Source organism: Cyprinodon tularosa, unplaced genomic scaffold (genome assembly GCF_016077235.1).
Source record: "Cyprinodon tularosa strain WSP-4 unplaced genomic scaffold, ASM1607723v1 ctg76, whole genome shotgun sequence".
In the NCBI taxonomy this organism is placed as follows: Eukaryota; Metazoa; Chordata; class Actinopteri; order Cyprinodontiformes; family Cyprinodontidae; genus Cyprinodon; species Cyprinodon tularosa.
In genome coordinates this window covers 883,407-904,774 of record NW_024039518.1, presented here as the reverse complement: position 1 = coordinate 904,774, position 21,368 = coordinate 883,407, and the positions used below count along the sequence as shown (strand labels likewise).

The 21,368-nt window shown below is 38.7% G+C and overlaps 1 protein-coding gene across 1 annotated transcript in view; it reads left to right on the top strand.

The window, feature by feature from the left end:
* Positions 1-21,368, top strand: part of rbpjb (recombination signal binding protein for immunoglobulin kappa J region b) — a 63,611-nt gene that overhangs the window by 18,780 nt on the left and 23,463 nt on the right. Inside the window, exon 2 of the mRNA XM_038270285.1 lies at positions 17,738-17,776. Coding sequence (XP_038126213.1) covers positions 17,738-17,776 — 39 coding nt within the window. The remainder of the gene's footprint in view (positions 1-17,737; positions 17,777-21,368) is intronic.

Genomic DNA, 21,368 nt, shown 5'->3' with positions numbered 1-21,368 from the left:
CTTTTTTGTTAAAATTGACTCTGGGAATGTAAAGAATCCTGTCATTTTCAGAGAGAGGACAAGTCACATTTGGTCGGTCTATCAAGCTCCACTGTCGAGCTTAAACTTTTTTGGTTCAGGTTATAAACTGTGGGGTTGGAAGCTGCCTTTTTATTTGAGCATTGCATGAATCAACCTCTGCTTCAATGTGTGAAACAAGGAGAAGATGATCTTTTATTTTATAATTCATTTTTTTTATGTCTCATCTAATGTGCTGTTGGAAAATACCAATTACCAGCAAGAGCTCCTTTTGATTTATATCAAACCTACATAGCCTCTGCTTTTGGTTAGCTCTTGGTGGTGTTCTTACGTTCTCTCTTTTTTATGCCTGTAATATGAGAGAAAACTTGTCATCCTGGGATCTAGGTGGTCATTTAGTGGCTTTTTGGTTGTTTTGATTACCTGAATGTTTTGCATATTTATGTTATGCACAGCATGAGCAGCCGACTACCCGTCAGCACTGGATGTAGAAACACTGTATCTTATCAGTGAATTGTCCAAGAACAAAGGAGTGTGCCGTTTTCTTTTTTTTTTGGTTACAAACTTGGAAACGTAAAGAGATGTGTTTCCTATTACTGATGAAGGCAAAGATAGTCATGCTGCCCACACATTAACCAGGCTTCCTTTATGTTTGATCACATTCCTCCAGTTTTTTTTTGTTTTTTTTTTACTTTTTTGGACCCTACAGGCATTAAATATGCCATACTGCTTTGTGTGTTTTTTTTTTTAACTAAGCCATATAGCCTGATAAACCAGACTAAATGTGAGATTAAATGTGTAATTTAGTCTGGCCCCAATGAACGAGACATCGGAAGATTGTTGATGAGAACAACCCGTTGTTTTTCAAACCATGTCTGTGCCTATTGGCAAACACTCTGACCAATGAGCGCAACTGACTGTGACATAGGAAGCGTGGAGGAGTGTAAAAAAACAGCCTGTCGGTAAAACGGCGAATACGTCCTTATAAAAAAATGAATGAGCGTAGAGCCTCTTCCTGCTCACGTTTCAATAAAAATCCCAGGTCTAATCCGTCCAAAACTGATTCCAAAGCTGAGTCAAATGAGAACGGTTCAATAGTTGTTGCCATCTTCCTTGTTGTACTTTCCCCAGCGTCTCTCAGCTTTGTCGTTATGCCCTCAAAACCCTGCACGCTTTGCATCCAGAAATTCAAAACACATCTCTGCGTTGTGATTGGCCCGTCAGTTCTAGGGCCTGGGTCATTGATCGAGGCTAGACCACTCGCAGGCAAAAATGATTTTAGTCGCTGGCGGGTTGGGCTAGTTTACTAGGCTACAAGAAATACCCTTTTAGATAAACCTTAACATACTGACTGTCATGTTTTCTAATGATACAGTGGGTTCTTGGGGCATACTGTACTTTTAAATCACGCAACACACTACATAACTCATTGTTATTGCAACAATCTTCTTTTGGCTGTCTTTGCCTGGCTGTTAGAGAACAGGTATGAACAACAAATATAAAGAATAAGTATTGATCATAAAAAAAAAAAGAAAAATGTAAATAATGTGAAGCTTGGTGCAAAACCTAGTGCAGAAAAATACTCCAGGAATTTTTAGGAATAAGGAGAGAAAGTTTCCTGTAAGTTTTAAGAACGCATTTGACGACCACTTACTGTCAGGCCCATCTGAAACAGGAGAAGCTTGCTAGCACAAGCCAGACGTCAGTTTATTTTTGCACATTAACTGGGTTTTATGCTTTATGAAATACAGGTAAATATCGCCGTGGTTACCTCTGATATGAAAAAGAAGTAAAAATAAACATGGACTCAATTTAGACAGTGTTTTACAAAGTGTTGGTTTGTAGGTTTTATCTTTCTTTGAGACATTTTTATCTTCAACTTTAAAGCACTGTTGCAAAACAATGCCTTTTTTAAATGTGAGATTATATGTCTTGCACTACCATAAGACGGTTAAATACTTATAATGTCCTGCTGAGTTTAATTTTTTTTCGTACAATATCTTCTTTAGGGACCTTTCTCTCTCTGATTATTAATCGATTAATTGAAAAAACGAATTGACAGTATAATCAAGTTGCAAAATAATCGTTAGTTGCAGCCCTAGTTAGTATAAAAATGAGGGGAAAAAAGAAGCAACGTTTAATTAATCTAGCGCTTCTTTTATAGATGCCACAAGAAAGACTTTTAAAAGCATTGTAAATGGCTAAACTTCAAAAGCAGAAACAATTCATTCAATACTCAGAAATGTAAGATCCTTTTTTTAAAGACTAGCTCATTTTCATCTTAAATATCAGATGCATTTACTGTTTGTATTTATTTATGTCCTAATTTTAGTTTTGAGTCAGTGGTTCTTTGAACAAACAACTTTTTTTTTTCCAAGAAAAGAAATTTGGCAAAGACTCCCTTCTTAGAACGAGCTAAAAAAAAAAAACACAAAAAAACCACCTGAAAGACCCTTAGAAGACAAAAAAATGCACATAAAACTAAAGCATGGAGGTTAAATGCTTTCAAAAATGTTTCAGTCACAAAGTGCAGCTGGTGTCAGTCCAGTCTGAGAGATGGGCTGAAGGTCTGTTTGAGGGCTGGATTAGGACATTGGTTAGCAATTATTTCAAAAACTCACAGTTAATATGATCTTTTTTCAGCTCTAAAACGATGTGAAATAAAGTATAGATTGTCTGTAGTGGAAAGCAAACTTGGTACTTCCTCTTGAACACAGCAGGTGCAGGGATCATAGTGTGGAGATGCTCTTTTTTTCTCATTAGGAACAGTGGTACTGCTGAAACCAATGGGAAATTAATGCACCTCCATTTATTGACCCGTTGAACATAATCTGAATATAATACCTTGATACACCAGGACACAGAACAAGAGTGTATTTAAAGTGTTCCTACGGAATAGGAATGATTTAGCATGTTATCAATCTTCTGCTGCACAAAGTGGACAAAAAGAAGTCAAAGTTGTGGTCCAGCACACGCTGGAAATGTCATTACTTTATTTTCAGTGAATATTGTGCGCACACAAGCAGTGTAGTTTCTAGTATGTTCCAGCCTCCGAGCCAGATTACACTCATTAAAGTTTCGAGTTGGTGTGCAAGTAAGAGCGCGTCTAGAGGTCTTATTGATTGTGTGCCAGGCCAATATGAGTTTAGAAAAAAGAAAAAAAAGGTCTGTCCTGAGTGCTCCATATGGAGGGTTGATGTTGGGCGAGTGTGGTCAAGAGGGGGAGAGGCAGAGGGAAGGAAAATGAAGGAAGGGAGGAAAGAAGGATGAAGGAGACCTTTTTTTTTTTCTTTCCTTCTGGGCTTTTCTGCCTCTGTCATTAAGCTCTCCCATGTCAAAGACAGATGGAGCAGTTGGTGTGTCTGTGTGTGCTTTTTGAGCGCAGGCTGATGTGACCCACCCTTGTCTGTGCGCGCGCACACACACACACACACACACACACACATCATTGATCGCTGCCTTTCATGCCGCTCCTGATGGGACGTCTCTGGGCACCTACAAGACCTCCGCCATCTGTAGTAACTCAACCTTGAGGGTCAGCCTGCTCATCGTCAGCACCAACTTTTCCTGACTTTTAAGATGAAATTGGTATTCTGATCACATACTTAATCATTTTTACCATCTGAAAAAAAAAAAAAAAGATATTATAATTTATTTGTTTTGCATGTAACATTTTGGCCCAGGTCGAGTGTAACCTTAGACGTGATTCCCAGGCCCTTTAAGGCCAGCTACAGATGAATACTTCACTAAAACTCTGCCCTTTCCATTACAGTTTTGGCTTTCAGCCTTTTTCTCCAAGAGCTGGGCTCGACGAGAGCAAAAATAGTTTCTAATATTGATGCACACATCAGTTAGCAAAGGATGGAAAATTAAACAAATCTCTCTGGATTGGCTCTGATCCGTGGTCGAAGAGCCAAGGTTCATCAAATGCAGAAACACTAGAAAACTCCCACTTTGTTATATATAAACAGCATCTTTGGTCTGAGTTCTCACATCAGACAATAATCTTGTTTCATTTTCTTTTGTTCAAAGCTACCACCTCTATCATAGAACCTGCAGCACATCGTAATCCTTAAACCAATAAGTTTCAGAGTCCTTCAGCCGAAATCAGACTTAAATAAATAACAGCTTAGATCAGTACATGAAATTGTGTTCAGGGCAGTTTGGAATTTTTCAGTTCTGTTGAACTGTGGACATTTTTTCCCCCATGACTTTCTGGTTAAATAATGTTCTGTAATCCTGAAATACTTCAGAAAAAAACAACACTGATGCCATCATATTAACTCATCATATTAACTTTATAGGGGCTTACTTGTTTGCTAATCACTGTTAAAGGCCTTCTACAAATCACAATTTGTTTTCTGATGTCACCTCACAACTAATAAACTAACTCACTGTGTGATACCACTAGCTGCAAACATTTAGTGTTTATATAATCGGTTTGAATTTCGTTGCCCTTTAAGGTCACCTCCCAGAGCGGATGATTGTAAAGGCTAGTTTTTGAAAGTTATGTAACTTCTCTTTTATTTTTTATGGAATTTGAGTGAGGGGAAAATATATATTAGTTGGATTTAGTAGAAAAAAAAAATCTTACTTTTTTTTTTTATTAATATTATCCAACTCCAGGTGGAGACAGGTGGAAAGCTTAGCATTAGGGCTGAAGCTAGCGATTATTTTGCAAGTTGTTTAATCTATTATTTATTTAGATTAATCCATTAAAAATCGGATAACCAAAGGTTCGTTAAAGAAGAATTCTTACTTTAAACCAGGTAAAACTCAAACTCCATTTGAGGTGTTCTGGATAGAGAATATTGAAAGACAAATTGTATTTTTTTTTTTATCTTAATTGCAAAATGTTATTCTTTCTACAAATTTGATATAATTACTGCTCTAAGTGGGTTGCTCTGTCAGGTTTCAGAGTCTTTATGCTCTGTTTAAGAATTAATCGATTACTAAATTAGACAATGATTATTTCAGTAATCAATTAATCATGATTAATCCAAAAAAATGTTTGGCCTTAGTTAGCACAGGTAGAAATAAGCTGAAATTTAATGAAAGCACAGCACAGTTTAACACACACAGCCCCTCCATCTGGGAGCACTTTACCAGAACCTGATCAACATGGAATTTTGAGGGGTGATACGATATAAATACTGGAGGTTTTAAAAAACAAAACAAAAACAACTGTCCAAGTCAAATTCTCATAATAACCAAAAATATGATTCAAAAAAGGAAGCAGAATAATGGAACTACAGAATTGAAATAAGCAACCTTTGATTTGTGCAGTGTCAACATAAAACTACTATAAATGCAATCAATTTTTGTGGTGCTGATTTAAATATTGACTTTTTTTTTTCCGCCTTACTGGTGGTGGAGCTCTGACCAATTTTAACACTGTAAGGGAAACGGTTCTTTTAAAAGAGGAAGAAAAAAACACTTTAGCTGCGATCATTTGCAAAGAACATAAACATTCACCTGAGACATGGAGCGGCAGTATTGGAGTAATTTTTACCTGTTGCCTCTTTTCACCTCTTGCTTATCTTCTCTAGGGCTGAAAGAATTAATCAGATTAATCATGATTAATCAATCATTGAAATAATTGTCAACAAATTTAGTAATAAACTAATCATTAACTGGAGTATAGAGACTTTAAAACATGCCTTTAGCTGACAGAGCAACTGACTTAGAGCAGTACTTATATCAAAATTGTAAAAATGATATAAACATTTTGCATTTAAGATGGGAGACAAAATATTTGTCTGTCAATATTCGCTATCCACAACTCCTCAAGTGGAAAAGTTTCATTTACCTGGTTTAGTTTTAGTAAAGGTATACTATGCAACCGGTGTTGATTTTCCAGCGAGGCTCCCCCCAGAGGGCGAAAGTAAAAGTGCACTGTCGTAAATATGCACAGCTGTTCTCCTGGTTTCTCCGTCAAGCCAGGCGCGGTTGTTTTGAGCTTAGCAGACAGGCGAACGCAACGAATGACTAACACAGTGAAAGTATGAACATGCACACAGAGAGAGAGAAACCATTCCAATGTTACTTACAATCGCATCAGCAGAAACGCGAGGTCCGTGTCAGCCTTGCAGCCTTCTTTTTATTTTAGCTCTCGCTATTCAGAAAAAGCTTGCCCGATGTTCACCCATGTAAGACTCCTATCTCTGTCCGGTGCCCTTTTCCTCTTTCTTGCCTGCTCCGACATGGGCTTTCGCTGTTTTCACGCTGGTTCCGCCATGATAACTGCACAAAGATCGCCACTGTGCTAGCAACGAGCATGCTTTTAACTGGGGGCGTGTAGCAGTTCTAGCCGTAAAGCAAGACCGACTCTCGCGAGACTTCTGAGCCTGTGGGTGCGGGTCAGTGCTCCTGCAATTGCATGTGTGGTATTTCCCCCACAGACCACCAGGGTGGCCGAGAATACCTTTGTTCGACCTGAAATGACTCATTTAATCATCCAAAACGTTATGGAACACATTAATTAACTGAAAAATGTTGCATAGTGTGCCTTTAAAAGTCTTCTTTAAGGAACATTTGGCTATCCGATTATTAATCAGTTAATCAAATAAATAATCCACCGATTGATCATTTTACAAAGTAATCGTTAGTTGCAGCCCTAGTCTTCTCATACGGATTGTCTTTATCAAACGTGTGTTAACGTCCGTTCGGCTCCAGTGATGCTAACGGTGGTTATTAGCATCTGGAGCTGCAGACACAAACCTCACTTTTTTTGTCACAAATACAGTGCCTTTTATTTTTAAGTTATCTGTGGAATGACGATTACGATAACATTTGGTTAATATCCCTAATTTCTAGTAAATATAAAATGTTTCTAAAGCAGGAATGTTTAACTGGATCCCATCTTCAGATTAGTCAGGAACACCTGTAGCAGAGCCCAGCCCTCTTTGGTTTTTATGTGATGGGGGTTCAGCTTTTATTCACCAGTCATCTAATTAAAACAGGAGAAAAAAGGTCCATCTTACTTCCATTTGTCTCTTTTGCGAATATTCAGGCATGACATTGATAAGAGGCAGTATTATAGCAGCCTTTGTAGTGGCTCTGTCCCTCTCACGCCTTTCAGGCTTCTACAAACCGTCAGCACATGCAAGGCAGTGGTGCAAAGCACTGAGCGAGCCTCCAACGCCTGCATTTTTCACTGTTACTGTGTCTGGGGGAGTTTCTGTCCACTCCTCCTTTTTTTATCCTTATCTGCACCCTGTCTTTAAATAGTGCCTTCATTTAACTCAGAATGAAAGGTTAGGGCTCAGATATGACACTTTTCTGGGTGACAGTTTTATTTTTTCCTCAATGATTTAACATGTGCCTGAAGGATCAGTTTGCATGATTCTCCTGCTTTGGACATGAAAAAAACAAACTGATTGCAGCAGAGCGTGTGAGTGTGTATTAAAGGAGAAATCTGCTGTTTATGCTTGCAGTGTTGGAGCTGTGCAGCAGAGTGTGAGTGTGTTTGAAGCTGTGACATCAGTATGCAAGTATTTCTTAGTAGACTGCCAGGACTAATGCAGCCGGTAGGCACCAATTTCCAAATGTCTCTCACTGACACACGCATTCATTTGCTAGGGTAGACTTGTTGTTTCCAAGTATTGGTATTATTTTCTTGCTCAGTCGTGTCTGGGAAGTTTGCAAAAATCACGCAGGAACAGCCTCTGAACCTCGGCGTGTTCTTGCCTTTCAGATGCTGCAGGTTTTTTGGCTGGGCCACACTGAGGTAGAACCCTGAAGGCAAGGTTTAACACCTCAGCAGACCTTTGTTTTTTGTTTTTTTACACCTTCTTTTTTTAATCATTCACAAACCCAGTGACCCTCGGCTGTCAATTGCAGCTTTCTGACTCTGTCTTCAAACCTGCCTTTGTTTGCTGCCGTTGTCAATAGCTAGCTGTAGTAGGGCTTGGCAATATGGCTTGAAATCTAATCTGATTCTCTATACTAATTTACTAATTTATTTGACCATTTTTCCTATTTATTAAACTAATGAAAACCGATATATCCCTCCATCAACCAACAGCATGTACTATTTTTATGTAGTTTTCTAAAAACCTTGTTAAATAATGATAAATATTTGACATTATTTTGAAAAAATAAAAAATAAATAAATAGAAATGACCCTGTATTCTGAGAAATTCTGGCTCCATCAGACAGCCTGAGCCAATTGATTTTTTTCCTTTTTTTGGGTCATCAAAGAAAAACCCAAAATGTCATCAATATCAGTTGTGATCATTAAGACCTCGAGAAAGTGCTCTTTCTGGTGTAGAAACCTATCTGCTAATCTCTACGGATTATTTTTCACAAGATCACAAGTTTTTCCTTTACAGTATTTATTTATATATATACAAATAAATGAGAGCCAGTTAAAGGAAAGGTTTTCTTTGGTACTATTTCTTTTTTCTAAATCACATTATGGGTTGTTTCTTTTTAAATGGTCAAAGATGGCCGCCTCAATCGAGGTGCAAACTTTTTGATCATGGTAGAAAACGGGGTTGTTTGTTTTGAGTTAATTCCATACAGAGGTGGGTAGTAACTACTTAACATTTACCCAGTTATGGTTACTTGGGTAACTTATAGGGAAAAGTCTACTTGTAAAGTAGTTTTTCTGCACCATCCTTTTTACCTGTGCAATATCTTAACAGAATATCGCTACTCTTACTTGATTAAAACGCCTGGCTGCTCCATCCTTTCTGACTAACTTTACGGAATAAAAAAACAACATGCATTTTTATAGAAAACATAAAAGACAAAAAGCACTGCAGACAAAAACACATAGTTAATGTTTATGTCAAAATGGTCTTTTTTGAACACAACCTTATTTGAACACACTGACATTTAAAGGTCAAGCTAATAAACAGGAGTTAATGTCAATGGAGTTCCTGGTTCCTTAGGTTTTCTGTTCAAAAGAAAATCATTTTTTGTAGTTTCTTTAATCAAATTGTTTGTTTTTTTACTTATTCATTACATTCTTTAATTTACCAGAATTTGCAAGGAACTTAACATTTCAGCTTGTCTTTAATTCATACTTTAAAATATCAGACGTTATGAGTATCAATTTCACCAAATACTTTTTTACTCTTAAGTAGGACTTGGTCGATATGACCTCAAATCAATATCTCGATAAATTGGGCAGTTTTAATTTGAGAACGATAAATCTGCAATAAATGTTTCTCTATCAGAAATAAAGGCATAAGCAGGAAATGCAACTGTTCCATTTTTAATTTATTTATTGAAGAAACCACATTACATTTTACTGCCAGTTAATATTAGTCTTGTACCCATTCAGGTTTAAACATTCAAAAATGTCTCATTGAACAGGAGAAAAATGTTACCTCTCTTGCAAACATTTTTGTGCAAAGCTAATGGAGACTTTTGGCTGTAGGTGGACGAGGTTTGATGTTTTCAGACAAACTTTACATTTCGTCTTCTTTTGCTTAACATCTATGGTGTAATTTTAGTGCCACCGAACTGAGTGTGGAGTGACAAAAATATGCATCGTTTAAACTTGCCAACAATCGTTCAAAACCTTTCGACCGCACGCTCAACTCTGACAACGCGCTCTCGACTTCTGTTCTGCACGTGTTGATACTGAGGTCAACCTTAATGCAGGTGTCCAGACACCATTCTTCATTCATTGGTTATCATCAAGCTCCAGAACAAAATGGAAACCTGTTTCTGCTTCTTCAAATATTTCCAGGTCGTCTTCCATATTGCTCCCCTATATTACACTCGCCAGACACTATCAGGTTACTAGAACCAGGCTGGACCCCCTTTATCCCTTCAGACCTGCCTTAATCCGTCATAGCATAGATTCAACAAGGTGCTGGAAACATTCCTCAGAGAGTTTGGTTCATATCGACATGATGACATCACACATGCTGCAGATTTGTCGGCTGCACATCCATGATGTGAAATATCAATAGAGCATGCCAAAGGTGCTCTATTGGATTAAGATCTGGTGACTGTAGAGGCTTTTGCAGTACAGGGAACTCATTGTTATGTAGAAGAAACCAGGCCAAGAATATTCACGCTTTATGAAGCGTAGCGCAAATCATCTCAAGTAGCCATCAGTAGGGATGGGATGGACATGATCAACAACAATGCCCAGGTAGGCTGTGACATTTTGCTCAGGTGATACTAAAGGGCGGACAAATGTTGCTTGCGTCTGTTCGTGAACCAGTTTTGCTGGTATGCTTCTGCAACGTCAGTCTGGAATTTCTAAGGAGACATAGCAGTTTCCCGCCAAAGCGTGAGGGGGAGAACTTTTTCGGCGGTGCGGGTGGGAGTGTTTTTTCCCCCCCAAAACATGTCTGAGGCATCAGATATGTGGTTGTACTTCCGAATCCTCCTTGATCAACCTTTCGTCGGTTTTTAAAAATGGCGGGGCACAGCACCAAATCGAGAAGAATGACCACACAGACAGCCAGAAAGGCATACCAAGGACCAATCAACCTTAAGGGCCCAAAATGTGCCAAGAAAATATCCTCCAAAGCATTACTCATCCACCACCAGCCTGAACTGGATGAATCCAAGCTTTCATGGTGCTGATGCCAAATTCTGACGGCACCATCCGAATGTTGCGGGAGAAATGGAGACTTATCAAACCAGGCAATGATTTTCCAGTCTTCTATTGTCCATTTTTGGTGAGTTTGCAGATTGACCACCCGGTCTGGTCTTCTGCTGATGTAGCCCATCTACCTCAAGGTTCAACATGTTGTGTGTTCAGAAAGGCTCTTCTGCATACCTCTGTTGTAGCTCCAAAAAAGTTAGTTAAAAAACAAACCACTGGACTGTTTTCCAAGTTTGAAGGTGTTTCGCTTCCCATCCAGGAAGCTTTTTCAATTCTCTGTTGTAAAAAGTTTTTATTTGAGTCACTGTTGCCTTTCTATCAGCTTGAACCAGTCTACCATCCCACTTTGGACATCAACAAGGCATTTGGGCCCACATAACTGTAGCTCGCTGGAGATATATATATATTGTTTCTAGACCATTATCTGTGAACCCTAGAGCAGATTGTGCATGAAAATCTCAGTAGATCAGCAGATTCTGACATACTCCTACCACCTCATCTGGCATTAACAACCAAGCTATGTTCATTTAACTCTCCTTTCTTCCTCTTTCTGATGTCGTTTGAACTGCAGCAGGTCATCCTGACCATGTCTAAATGTATTGAGTTACTGCCATATGATAGCTGATTAGAAATTTGTCTTAGACTGGTATCCCCAATAAAGTGACGGTTGATTGTTTAAAGTCTGTGATAGGTCAATGCAAAGATGATGTTTTCAGGGCGATGTGTGCCCCTGTTTCCCTGAAACCTTGTGTTGGTCTTAACTGTCCTAAGGAGTTTCTTCTTCTTCTATGTTTGCAGTAGATCTTATTTCTGGAAATTTGATGTAAACTTTTCAGAGTTCAATGAGCTCCATGTAGCGGTATCAAGATGCTGACTCCTTTACATGCAGACATTCCTCTAACTCGACTGTTTTTGTCATCTCTATAGTCATTTAAAGAACACAGGGTTGTGTTTCCGCTCTGTGGAGGTTTAAGGTGTTAGTCAAAGAGAACAGCCAGGTTGCAGTGCATTATATTAGAAACATCAGCTTCAGAGAAACCTTTCATTGAGGTGCCATCCATCCTGAGGTCATGCTCTCACCTTGGGTCATTTCAGCTCGCGTGGCCTTGTGACACCCACAGCTGCTGAGCTTGACGCAAGTGTCAAACAACCAGAGCCAAAAGGGGATTTAGGGTGTTTGCCACTGTCCCAACACCTTTGACTTTTGAAAGACTTTGCTGAGTTTAGTGAAGTGGACGCAGAGATCAATGCTTTAACAGTAGAATTGTTGGAAAATGTATACTTCAAATGTATACTAAGGTGTAAAAAGCATTAGGTATAAAGCAATGATTAACCTAAGATCAATTTTCCGTTTTTGGTTGTTTTGCTTTGCTTGGTTGTTTAATTGGAGGTTCTATGCTGAGCAGTGCTTTACTGCAGGAGGGACTGGGCCCTCTGCTGGGAACTTAATATGGAAATTTTGAAGCAAATTCTCAAAAACGCTGACAAGAAGCTAAAGTTTTCTTCTAAAAAACCTTAACATGCTGATAATAATCCATTTCAAAGTGGCTAAAAGGTTTTTCAGCCAAAACTCAAATCTGTGTCTGTGTGTGAACATGACTTGAATAATCAATTTCTATCAGGAGGAACAGTCTGATTATTTTTGACCTAAATAAGATCTCCAACCCTACCTGAGTTTTATCTGAATAAATCCAGCATATGTAAATACTTGGTTTTAGTGGTTATGTTGTTATTCCATAGAATGTGACGATTGAACCTTTAGCTAAAGTGCTTCATGATGTTTACTTCCACCTTTTCTCAGACCTATCCCCTCGCTGACATCTCGTATGCCCTTATAAAAAAAAAGATGCACTGAAATGTTAGATGTTGGTTGAGACCAACCTATCAGTAGAACTGCTGATGCAACAGCGAGAACCTCTTGCCCCGCCATCTGCAGCCCTACCTTTTTGTGCGGTTTCCTGTGTTTGGGCTCCTTCTGTTTTAGGTGTTTGTGTTTCGACTTGATGCGCTAAAGCAGTTTGTGGAGGAAGAAAGACGTGTGGACTGTGGTTTTTCACAGAACTGGCTAACCAAACACATCATGTCACAAGTTGAAAGCTGTGACTTCCCTCTATATCCTGCCACTGCTAACTAAAGAACTGCCTTATTTTGCTCACTTTTTTTCACCTGAATATGAAGTCGATAAATACTTGTAGTTAAACGAGACATTAAATCATCACCTAAAGTGTTTCAAGTATATTAATTTTGATCCATCGGGAAAAAGGAAAATCCTTCCCTTATTGCCTTAAACATCAGCCTTCCTTTCCCCTGCAGTAATCCCTTCTTCCATCATCTGATGCGTGCTGTAGATGCTGTGATGTTCGGCAGTGAGCTGAAAGAAGACGAGAGCCGTCTGGAATCTATTAGCCGGTGGATTCGGCAGCGTTGCACTGTGGGAACCTTATTGATTGTCCTCCTTTATAATTATTCAGCCTCTTTTCCCATCATCTGGCTCAGACGCAGGTCATTCTCTGTTTCTCTCTCATTCCATTTTCCCATTTGTTTTTTATTCCTGAAGGCTCTCGTTTGGTTTTTTGGCTCCTTAGTTCTTTCATATAAATCTGCCAGCGGCTCGGTATTTGATTACCTGTACTGCTTTGGCTACCAGCCTCTAGTGTAAGGAGGCCTTTAAAGGACAAGTCCAAGTCTTTGTCTCAAGTCCAGCCCTATAATAATAGGATTGATGCCCTCTAGTCGGCCTAAAGCTTTGCATTGAGGTTTATATTTTATGCAGCATTGTTATTAGTATTTTTAAAACATTTTAGTGGTGTGAGGTTTCAGAATAATGTTGAACATTTTATAAGATGGGTGCCTGTCTTTTAATGTAAAATAATTTAATCTAATCAAAGCTTTCCAATGTATTAAATCTCCTGAAGATTGAGATGATTTAGGTAATCCTTTACCGACCTGCAAACACCTGGTTATATTTAAGGTCCAGCAGTTGGGGGAGATTGAAAAAAAGTAGTAATGTGTGTCTTTTATTGGGATGAATGTTAATATTTGGTATCAGCTGGGAAGAAATCCCTTCTTCTGCTTCTGGGAATCTCTAAAAGGAGCAAGAGAGAAGGTGAACTGAGACTGGATGAAAGGCTAGGGAATACAGGAGAGGCAGGAGGATTGAGGATCAAATCTGAAAATGGAGGTTGAAATCTTTCTCTTTGTATTATTTCTCCCATGTTGCACTACAAAGGTTTTAGTGGGCTTGAATTTTATAACACAAAAGACTTACTTGGAAGAAAAAAATTGCTTTTTTTTTAACTCTGCAAACAGAAGCTGATAGGAAATGTTGGAAGTATCTTCATGACGAATAAAATCTGAGAAAAAACAGGAGTTTTTCCACAGCTGATCTATTATTGATGAAAGACTTTCATATTTTTGTTAACTTGATCCTAATTTAACTCTGAGATAATGCTTCTTTGTTTTGTTTGGCTGATCTGCCGGGATTTAGTAAACTTTTAGTCTGCAGCTTAAGATCATTGTAATATGCTGTGAAAGGGAATTTTGGCGGTATTAAATGGAAAATAAATTCAATTTTCTTCCTCTTATAGTGCAGAGAACTGTTTAAAACATGAAAATACCACTGAATTATAAGATGTTGCTCAACTGTCTTTTTCTTTTTCTTTTTGGACAAATGCCATATTTATAGTCTTTACGTCCAGATTAGTTAAACCAGCGTTATTTTCCTCTCCTGTTTACTATTAAGTTTTAGTCTGCAGATCATTACGAACAAAAATACCCAGCTGACTTTTTGATTTCTCTTTCTCTTCTCGTTCCATTTGAACGTTTAGTTAGAAACAAGGAGCCCTGATCAAAATCTAATCAGCTATAATAGTCTTTTTCTGATTTCCATTGCTAAAAATGTGCAGTTGGAAGGTATTAATGCATCTTTGGTAACGCAACCTGTAATTTAACTAAATGAGACAAATGGATTATAATTATTGTGGACAGAGGTCATGCACTGAATGATTCATGTGCTTTTGGAGCCAAAAGATGAAAGGCAATCTGTTGTTTTGTTTTAAGGTAAAAATCTACTATAGATGTCTGATTTTTATATATTTGAATTGTGTTTTATTAATTTTCGACAATGTTCAAGGTCCTGAAATCACCCATTTTCATTCAGATTTCTGACGAGGTTCAGCTGCAGTAACCACTTCTCTGCCTTGAGGTTTAAATTGATAAAAAAAAAAAAGAAGATCAGCAGTATGTTTGATGAAACTCTATCAGTGGTTTGGCCTTTCTTTCGGTTTCCTGTTGCAGGCCCAAGAAGCAGCGGCGAGGTCTTTGTTTATGTGTTTGTCAGCCTGGTGCCGGAAATAACGACCTGGCTGCAGAACATGAGTAGTTAGCGGAGAGGTAAAGCCCCGCCGCAGGAAAAAACCCTGCGTGTTTTACTGCAGGCTCCTCTGACTCCTCCTACTTTAGTTCACCTTTGCAAAACAGGGGATCTTGTTGTTCATCAGTTCCATCCAGATGGTGTCGATTATGACATAAGGTTTTTTTTTTCCTTCTTAACAAAGAAAGAAAACCCTCTTAAGATTGACCTGATATGAATATGGTTAAATATAAACCTATTGATGTACATGTGGTGTAGTCAGTGGTTTTATTAATGTAACGTGGTTCAGAAATCTGTCAGCAGGCCTTAAACTCCTCTGACTAACTATATATAGGACGTAGCTCTAATCTGTGTGATTAAAAAATAGAAATAAAGCAAAACTGTTATTTTTAGGATTCCCTAAAATTCTGATGCCTGATGGAGAATCCCTATCATCAGTTTTAATTGTTTTTTAGTATTTACAGTTATTTAAAACAAAAATGAAAAAGCATAGCTGGTTCTAATATTTTAATCAATGTAGTCTGCTTATTTTACTAAATGTCTTTCCGTTCTGATTTTCATAGAGTAAAACCACTTTAAGACGGGGATTTGAGCAAACCTAATGGACAGGTTGTTAAAATAATCAAGATCTAGATATAGACAATAAAAAAGTAGATTATTTAAAGGAAGAGTCTTCAGCGTTTTACAGGTCAAGACCCTGATAAAAGGCACAACAAAGATTTTATCTGTTAAGCTCAGAGTGTTTGGAAAAACACTTCTGCATGAAAATACACACCAAAATGAATAACACAACTAATGTTACAGGTGTTGATGGAAACGTTTGATACCTGTCTAAAGGTTAACATTAGTAAATAAAAGTTTTCAATTGGATTAATTGAGCGGAATTTTTGTTTTTGTAACAGCATGGTTAATTTAGCTGTTTGACAGTCTGCAGCAATATGTGGGGAAGGGGCAGCAAGGAGAAGAAATTTCGATCCCATCCTCTCTGGCCTCTCATTTGGATAACTGCACTGTATGAAGATTTTAAAGATATGTTTTGCGTGTTTTCAACTCCGTATTTTCAAAGCACTTCTATTTATTAAATAGACTAGTACCTGGGTGCAAGATGTTTCTAAAGGTGGAATATATACTTAGTTCTGGCGTTGATATATTTTATGTAGGAATTGTATATTCCATTTAATCTCCACAGTTAGAGTACACTATAAACAGGCAAAATTGTGTTCAAATAAATAATTTTTTTTAAGTGGTGAACATGAGGTAGATGCTGTTTCCTTTACATCTAACCTCCTTTATCCTGATTCCATTCCAAAGAAAACCACGGGGAAATATATATATTTTGGAAAAGCGAACTTATCTTTTACATTCAAATTCAATTGATGAGTTTATGCTCCACCTACTGGTGCAGGAGAAGTATGACAAGGTATTGTGGAATAATAATAGAAAAAAACGTAGCCAGATAGATGAAGGAACCTAAACTTTTGCTGCAAGCTAGATTTTCGCGAGATCGGAGTTGTCAGTCTCACAACAAATCCATCTTGAAAGACTCCTGCTAATACGTCTGTGTCGTAACAACCAGCGGGTTGGACCAGTGACATGCCAGCAGTGTTTTTTTGGGCGCAGGACATGTAGTATTAGACAATTTCTCATTTAAAAAAGGAGCAAAATCAAGCACTTTGTGGGAAAGCTGTCTGTGTTTGTCTTCTGACAGGATTTGGAAAAAAGTTAGATTCATCAGCTTACTCCGCTAGTTGTGAAAACACTAAAGAAGCTGCAGACGAATCCTATTATCATCGTGTCTCCACTGGTGGCTCTCATGGACGACCAAGTTATTAAGCTGGGTATTTTTGCTATGAATGCTTAAAAAGCCTTTTATGCACAGGTTTTTCCTACAAATTCTACAAAAATTGATTCATGATGACACGATTTCTCAGTAAACTATAAACAGTGGTCTACATTTCAGTAAACAAGTCCCACCTGTCATTCCTGGTGCACGTCTGAAACATCACAATTCACTGCAACAATTGGCTGAAAGCTAATGAAGGCAGGTACTAGCTGGCACGTCACCCAATCAGCTCGAAGTATTATACTAAACGCACCTCCTTTCCCCCCAGACACACTGAACGGCATCATCCCAGATTTATAACATAGAACTCAACTCAGTTGTATACATATCAATCTGGATACTGCCAGGTTGGAAGAAACCAAAACAAATCTGAAAGAAATAGCTGCAGCACACATTAGAGACATGATTCGGATTTTGAATTTATTTTGCTAGGTAGTGTAATTCTAAAGCATTCAAACCAATAGTTTTTAGAACCTATTAGGTGAGATTTACACCTGACTTGGGCCTTCCAGTAGCCAGAAATGATGAAATGCCTCCTCACTTCCTGTAGCGTCTGCTTTACAAAAACTTCTCCTGCTGACTCAGTGCATGTAAAATGTCTGCACCTGTAACCCAGCATCACAATCATGAAATTAATCAAGTGTCTTGTTTCTAAAAAGAAAGCAAATGAATACATTTGTTTTTATACGTAGATGTGGTGCAACTTGGTGCTGTGCATCCAGGCTGGAAGCCGTTTAGATTTGTAGATAACAGAGCAGAGTGTGTGGATGTTTCTTCCCTGCACACTCAGCTTAAATCTAATCTGAAATCATGTTTGCATATAGGCGTACTCTTCTCGGTGCATTCAGACGGGGTTGAATGTTTGCATTTTGTTTGTTTGTGGTTATTAACTGACCCACTTATGTTTTCTCATTTTGTGTCTCTGCAGGAAGTTTGGGGAGCGCCCTCAGCCACTGCGCCTAACAAGGTAAGAGCTAGTTTGTCACCCTATTAGCTCTCACAATGCATGTTTGGACGTCTTTCTCCGTACGTTGGGGGAAGAGTGCAGCCTTTTCTGATCATAAGTGAAGCCAGGGCGGCTTCGCTGTGCTTTGCAGGAGTATTCATTCACTTGAACTTCCACATCATGCTGAGTTGTGACCACAGACTTCAGTATATTTGTTTGGGGTTTTATGTGACAGACCGGTGCAAAGTAGGGAATAGTTATGACTCGGAAGGAAAAATAATGCTTTTGTTTTTCAAAACATGTCATAAAGAAAAAGAATCTGTCGGTGTAACGTGCTTTCATTTTATTCAGGGGTTATGGCCCCTAAATAAAGTCCATGTCAACTAATAGTTTATGTTGTAAAACTGATATCACTTCTGTACAACGTATTGTCAGACTAAAGGAAAAGGTTTAAAAAAACAAAACCAGAAAATTGGAAATTCTGTCTGTAGACCAGAACACTGAGCACCCTATCCCTGTATTGAAGCACGGTGACGACACCATCATTCTGTGGGACTGGAAAGCTGATGGGTGATGCAAAAAGCTTAAAGTTGAGGTTCGCCTTCCAGCATGGTTTTAACCCAAACCCTAGAACCAGTGGCTCCAAAGAGTTAACCAAGCAGGCCAGACTTCTCTAATTTATCATTTGAAAATATTATATTTTCATATTTTCTTCCCACTTCACAATAATGTGCTTTAGTTATGTCTATTTATGGCGTACTGCTGTTTTGTCTCATTGGCAAGGACTGCTGCGTTTCTCCAGTCCGATCATCCTTCCAGTATCTCTTCCCTGTTGTATTACATCATAACTCTGCTGCCATCGATCATCAGCCTGATCTCCAGTCCACAGAGACTTTGTTAACAAGCCTCTGTTAAAACGAGCTTCGTTCTCACAGTTTGTTTGGGTAAAATCAGCCCAAGAGGCAATAATTCCCCTCATCCTCTGTCTTTAGGTCTTAAACTTGCTCTCTCTACCCCTCGCCGTGTGATGAAGTGTAGCTCCGACCTGCCTGGCTGCAGATTATTCAATCATTTGTCTTCCGTTTGCTCCTGCTCACTTAGAGCTGTATGTTTTTGGGCGCTGCGGCTGGCTGTAAAGATCGGTTGTCATCTTTGTTGTTTGGAGCAGGTTATTTGGTTGCATCGTATGCGTGTTTGTGTGGAGGGGGGGCATGTGCTCTGCCTTTGCACGTGGCTCTAGTTGAGGAAATTGAGGGGTTGCACATCGGTTGGAACAGTGGAGCTTTGGTTTTGGAAAAGATGGGGCCCAAGCATCTTTTGATGGGTCCCCCTCTTTATTCATGTGCTGCCAGCTCCCTGGCTTCCAAGTGGCCCTCTGGTTCATATGAGGGTTTCTGATGGCCCAAAATATGACAGACATGGACTCTCTCCCCGCCAGCTGAAAGGCCCAGAACAGAGAGCTTTAAGTGTGAGGTCGTACCAATGTGAAGCTCTGCTCTTTGTTTTTATATTTTCAGTTCCCCATTTCTAAAGGTTTTTGTTGCAACATTTATTTACTTTTAACTGTGGCTGAAAGACTTTTCTTGTTTGTTTGCATCCTGGAGCACAGAGAATGCATCATACTGCTCATCTTTTTAGTGTTTCCCTCAGGCTGCAGAGGAGCTTGTCCATATCAAGGGTTAAAGTTCTCCGTCTCTACGACGGATTTCCGTCATTTGAGAATTTTTTGGGGAATAGTAGACTTGGATTGATTTTATTTTCTCATTTTGTACACAAGTGTATACAAAAGAAATTTCGTTTAGTAAAGCTCTTTAGACTTTTTCATTTTTTAAAGTGCAGCCTTGATAAAGGTAAGCAGCAGTGATAAAAAAAAACATTCAGATGAAAAAAAACACTGTGGTGAAAAAAAGTGATTAAACATATGGCTGACAGTTCTAACATTTCTGTTTTTTTTTTTCCAGTAATAAGTAATAGGTAGTAGTTAATAGTAATAAGTCCCACATGTTGGTGATGATGCCTGCGTGTGGCATTATGTGCGCTTTGTGTCCAAAATATGATAAACTCACTGTCTAAGCAAATCTTTGCGCCCATCAAAGTTGCTGCAATGTGACTATTGTAGTAGTGCAATGTGAAAGAACTGGTTAAACTTTCACTTCACTCCGAGCTACACTCGCTCTCCTCTCTTTCTTTGTGGTAACATTATCAGACCTAACCCGGAGTTAGCAGGGGTTTACTGTTTTAGCAACAGTAAACTGTACGGTTTATAAAGAAATTTGAGGAATAATGCCTTGGCTGACAACTTTTAATAAAGACGTTTTAACATAATAAAGGACCACTTTAAAGGTGGGAGGGGTTTAGGGTTGCAAAAACGAAGTCCCTTTAAGCTAACACCATAACACAAGCCCCACATGGAAGCACTGTTTGTCGACGAATCTTTGACAGCAGAGTAAGGAGAGGGGCGAAGATGGTGTTCCCTTTGGATTATTGTGCAGAATGATTAAACAACCAGGTGTGTGCATGTGTGTAGTTTGCCATAAGAAAATCCTCTATGGTAGCAATGGTAAAAAAAATACTGGTGTGCCATCAGTCAGAAGCAACACGCGAGACTGCTGTGCGCTCTATTCAACAAATAACAAGCCTACCCGGTACCTTAGCAGCAACAAACACATCTGAAAGTGTGAGTGTGCGCTTTCCTAGCCGAACATGACCTGCTCACCACGTCACTGCTGGTGGAGTCGATCCAGTTATGCAGCACTGATAAGTGCGCCCTGTCAAGGCTGTCTATATCCAATTCACATGCATCTTACTTTTGCATATCTGCTTTTTTTTATTTTTATTGAATTTTATTGATTTCATGTTGGAGAAATTTACCTCTGCATTAACCCATCCACTTGGGGAGCAGTGGGCTGCCACTGTGAGGCTAATATGGATCTAATTCTTAATGTCCTTTTTAGGTATTTTGATGAAGAGAAGGATAAAGTTTTAACTCTCCATCTTTTCTCAAGAAAAGCTCATGTAGCAGATTCAAAAACCATGTCATAAATACTGTGATATTCTTGACACCTATTCCTTAAAATGGGACCAGACTGTGTTGGTCCTGCTGGACAGTTTTAATGTAACTCGAGGAAAAAAAATCTGGAGAGGAAAAGCCGACTAGAAAAGAAAATCCTGCCCTCCTTGATATTAGTGGAGACGCAGTGCACCCCAAAGCCCCCCCCCCCCCCCCCCCCCCCCAATAAAAGCTAACTTCCCTAACCACACTTTTTTTTTTACCTTTATACGTAAACCTTGCATTTTCTTATATATACGTTTTCTCTCATTCCTTAGACAGGCTTTTTATATTTTTGTACTCTCTAAATGTCCATTATATTTAAATAAAGAAAGTATGCCCAATACGCCACATTTTTTGTTCAATGCGGACACTGATTTTTTTCAGTCAGATGATAATTTATTGCTTTAATCCATGACCTATTTGAAGATCTGAGGCAGTGTGTTGTGGCAGGATATGCATCTTTCTGTCCAGTAATCCCATATTTTTTGGCCCACCCAAAAAAAAAAAGAAAAATTACTGGCAGTGAGTTTTTTTCCATCCACATAGATAGATGTCGTCCCA